Source organism: Physcomitrium patens, chromosome 15, assembly GCF_059467195.1.
Source record: "Physcomitrium patens ecotype Gransden chromosome 15, ASM5946719v1, whole genome shotgun sequence".
NCBI classification, from domain to species: domain Eukaryota; kingdom Viridiplantae; phylum Streptophyta; class Bryopsida; order Funariales; family Funariaceae; genus Physcomitrium; species Physcomitrium patens.
Genome location: NC_143424.1, coordinates 12863260 through 12867260, shown reverse-complemented (window position 1 = coordinate 12867260; position 4001 = coordinate 12863260). Strand labels below are relative to the sequence as shown.

Sequence of the window (4001 nt, the reverse complement as noted above, 5' to 3'; positions counted from 1 at the left end):
CGCTCATACAACAAATATCCTTTTCATCAAAAACAATGTAACAACCTTTTAAAATGGATGACGTGGCACTGGAGCAACGCCATGTCATACAACGTGGAAAGGAAATGTCGAGCAAACCCTGAATGCGACCACGAGAGGGAGGCATCATCATCAGCATCATGCATGCATCGATGGATCCATGAGAGCAAGCACCCGATAGAGTGGTTGTGTCAATGCCGAGCATGTACCTACAGTGGGACCGTGATCCTGATCCTGCATTTTACGCATGCTCTCCATCTGCGATTGTCTCCGCCGCTAGGTTCCTCTCGTCATGGTGAAGCGTTCGCGATGCGATGTTGTGGAGTATGGGAAGTAAAACCTTAGTTATTAGGGTTTCGGGTGAGTACATGACTTTGGACTCAACGATGCCGTGGAATTGGTGAAAGCGGGGGGGGGGAGGGGGGGGGGGTTGTGGAGTTTGTCGTGTGGAGGAAGAGCGGGGCAGTGGAGGAGCTGCGCGGAGGCGGTGGGAGAGGCACGGCATCGCAATTGAGCGTTTCGGGTTTCGGAGGCGGAGGAAGCGCAAAAACCCGAGAGGGATGGATGTGGATCCTCGCCTTTTTGAAAATGTGGTATGGTAGTTTGTGTTCTCAACAGCGGCGATCGTCCTTGTTAGAACCACAGAGCTTGATGTCTTGCATTTGTTTGTTATGACTTTCTCCTGTTATTCAAACCTATCATTTTCTGGGATTCGTACGTGTGGTTACTTTGTTTGGTGAATAATACATGTGTTTGAGTATACTTGGATTTCATTTTGAATTTCTGCAGCAGTCAATTTCGTTCACCATTTTGTTGCAGTTTGAAGTTGTCAATTAACAATAGAAAGGACTCCAAATTGCTCAGAGGTGTTGTGGTGTTGCACCAGAAGGTGAGCGACAGCGAGGTGCGCAAGATTGTGTTGTCGTATCTCGTTCACAATTGCTTCAAAGAGACAGCTGAATCGTTCATTGCCTGCTCTGGCATGAAGCGCACGGCCGACTGCTCTGTTGATATCGACAAGAGAAAACGTGTGTTCTCTCATTCAAATTGCTTAAGTTAGTGGTGGTTCAGAGTCTGTTGTGGATGGTTGTTCACTTTGGTCAATCAGTTGTCTGATTATTGCAGGTACACTGGAGCCACATGAAATACATATCCACTTGGAACTGGAAAATTACTCAACCTAATAACCTGCTTACAATAAATGTCCCGATTTAATCTTAACATGCAGAGGGCTTGTCCGAGCCGTGCTTAATTGTCTATTGTCGGTGTCTAGCTCATTCTGCTATACATTTAATATGCCTGGCCCCAGAAGGAGATAAGTTCTCAAAGAGTGAGTCTCTTACAGCAGCTGGCAAGTGTATGAACTAGGGAGTACACCTTCAGTTGTGTAGATCGGTTTCGAGGAATTGGTCAATATCTTCTATCGACTTCCTGGTGACATTCGCTTCAATTCACTGTTGAGGAGGAAACGGACTCATAAACGGACTATTTTAATTTTATTTATTTTAATTTAATTTTTTTGTAAATGTATCGAACTGACTTTTTGCTTCTGATGCAGCAATTTACAACCATGTACTGGAAGGGAATGCTCTGAAGGCCATCGAGCTTACAAACGAGCTTGCTGTGGATCTTCTAACTTCCAATCCGGATGTACATTTTGATCTTCTGATACTCCACTTTATCGAGCTAGTTCGAGCTAAGGATTGGTACGACCTCATGTATTTCGAAATCGTTGTACATATGTTCATCATTGGCTTCGTTATTCTAGACCTATTACACTAGATACTGATTATCCGGTTTACGCTTAAAAGAGCTTCTCAGGGTAGAAGCAAATTCTTAGAGTGACTGAAACCGATTGCCTTAGAATGCAGTGCGAGTGCATTGGAGTTTGCTCAGAAAGAGCTGCGACCTTTTGGGAAACTACTAGAGCGATGCCTAGATAAGCTCCAGGTCAGTTGTCTTGATTGTGCCTTAAGACTTCTTTCTTTGAATGGCTTGCTTTATGCACTTTGGTGTGTATTTTGTATGTTAATACGGTTTTGTGTAGTACGTTTCAATGTCTCGTGCGTTGAACATTATATCAATTTAGAAGGGCACATAGTGAGTTTTCAGATTTTTTTTCTCATGTGACGTTTAGCACCATATTTGTCACGTTATCTGTAAAGGTGGTCTGTATGTGGTAACCGTGATAGAGAATCAGAGTTCTAACTTCAGTATGTAAGGCATTTTCTGAAGTGGCTTGCAGGATTGTATGGCGTTGCTAGCATATGATGATCCCGAAACTTCTCCCATGTTTCATTATCTGTCTTTGGAATATCGCCATAGCGTGGCAGATGCGCTGAATTCTGCCGTTTTAGGTATGCTTCCAGTCAGATCATACAAATTTTGGTTGAGATACTTGCGAAGAGTATTTACTGCACGTGTGTCTACATGACAGCATAATCTTCTATGGCTGCCAATTTTCACTCTGCCTTTTTCTTTTGTTATTTTTCTTCTGAAAAGAACCAGGGCAACTTGCTAAGGTCACTTAACTTATATGTGGTGCCGCTGGTGACTTGGATGTAGCGCATGCCAATTTACCAAGCTATACATCAATGGAGAGATTGCTGCAACACACAACAGTTGTAAGGCAGCGGCTTAATCAAGAACTTGGCAAGGTAGCATTCGAATCTGTAACCTAGTATTAATGTCACGTTCATCACAACGAGGTTTGGACTTTCTTACATCTGGAGAATTTTTTGAGATTCTTGTGAGATTCCTTTATCTTCCCATGGTGGTATTAGGCATTCAGCAGTATTCTTAACCTGGGAATTGATCTCAAGTCCGTAGTGTGTGCCATCCGTGCTCTAGGATCTTTTAAACCTTTTGTCTTTTTTTTGTTTTTCCAAAATTGTAATCGGCGAGGAGACAAATTTTACATCTGAACCGTAGTGTGCTCGAAGAAAAATATCGTTCTACTCGATATCTACAGAATCCTCTGCAATTATTTCAACCAGTCTGTTAAGACATTGAATTTTCGGACGTTTTCTTCGGGTATGTCAAGCATAGGTTTCTGTTCATTTTGAAGTAAATATATTCAGAACTACAATATAATTAACTGAGTATTTTGTTTTGCAGGATGGACCTCCAACCTTCACACTTAAAGCGTTCTTGAAAAGCTAGATAACGTTTCCGACGTGTTGAAGCTTGTTAGATTCAAGCCAGTGATCATGAAGTGTAAATCTATGTAAAGATCCATGTATACACATTAGGAGCATGAATCTGCTTGAGGACCAACCCTGTATGTAATGCTTCGGAATTGCATCTACGTCCATTGTATACAGTGAGAAGGCATGTAATCAGCTATTTGTCTCGACTTAAAGTATTTCATTCCTTGTCAACTTGCGTCATCAAGCTTGCTTCGTTAATTTGTAACATAAATGTTTTGCAATGCTTCATTAATGTGTACTAGTTTTAAACATTCTTTTATGTTCCTTTGTGTGCAGAAAAATTGCTCAATCATCGTCTCAAAAGTGGGGAGAGTAGTCTACCTGCACTTGTTTAGATGGGTTTGGTCTTTCACGTTTTACTTAATTCTATTTACTTGTATATGCACACGGATATCATAAATAATATTCCGTACTATTTTGCTACATCTTGGTTGTGCAGTTTACTATATCTGTCTGCTTCCTTCTCGTCTATCCTATTTTGGACGTTGCATCTGTTTCAGCAGATCTTCATTCACTTCTAACTGGAATGTAGATTCATGTGAATACTGCCTTTATAACTGGTGGCTTTACAAGTTCTAGGAAAAATAACGCAAAAGCACGGCTTTCCCAGATTTACATGCTGAGATATTAAAGGTTCACGAAGTCATTGTGACTGTCAGAGGCAAGATTTTTTGCCACCACGCTATCTCTTTCTTGGATAGATTTCCCAACCCATTCATTAGTTTTCCCCAGATTACTACTTTTTTCTTTTCTTAAGTTGTTTGCAAAATATCT

General features: G+C 41.3%; 1 protein-coding gene across 3 annotated transcripts; it reads left to right on the top strand.

The window, feature by feature from the left end:
* Window positions 1-257: 257 nt before the first annotated feature.
* Window positions 258-3650, top strand: LOC112292212 (uncharacterized). 3 transcript variants are annotated; one of them, XM_024540477.3, is made up of 8 exons: window positions 258-611; window positions 908-1046; window positions 1577-1724; window positions 1890-1968; window positions 2264-2375; window positions 2584-2675; window positions 3136-3348; window positions 3504-3650. In XM_024540477.3, the coding sequence occupies exons 1-7, from the start codon at window positions 579-581 to the stop codon at window positions 3178-3180; spliced, it is 648 nt and encodes a 215-aa protein (XP_024396245.1). In that variant the 5' UTR covers window positions 258-578; the 3' UTR covers window positions 3181-3348; window positions 3504-3650. The 3 variants fall into 3 exon arrangements, with proteins under 3 accessions (XP_024396245.1, XP_090112605.1, XP_024396244.1); XM_090256479.1 differs by having other exon boundaries at window positions 266-611; window positions 905-1046; window positions 3136-3298; XM_024540476.3 differs by having other exon boundaries at window positions 266-611; window positions 905-1046.
* Window positions 3651-4001: the final 351 nt, after the last annotated feature.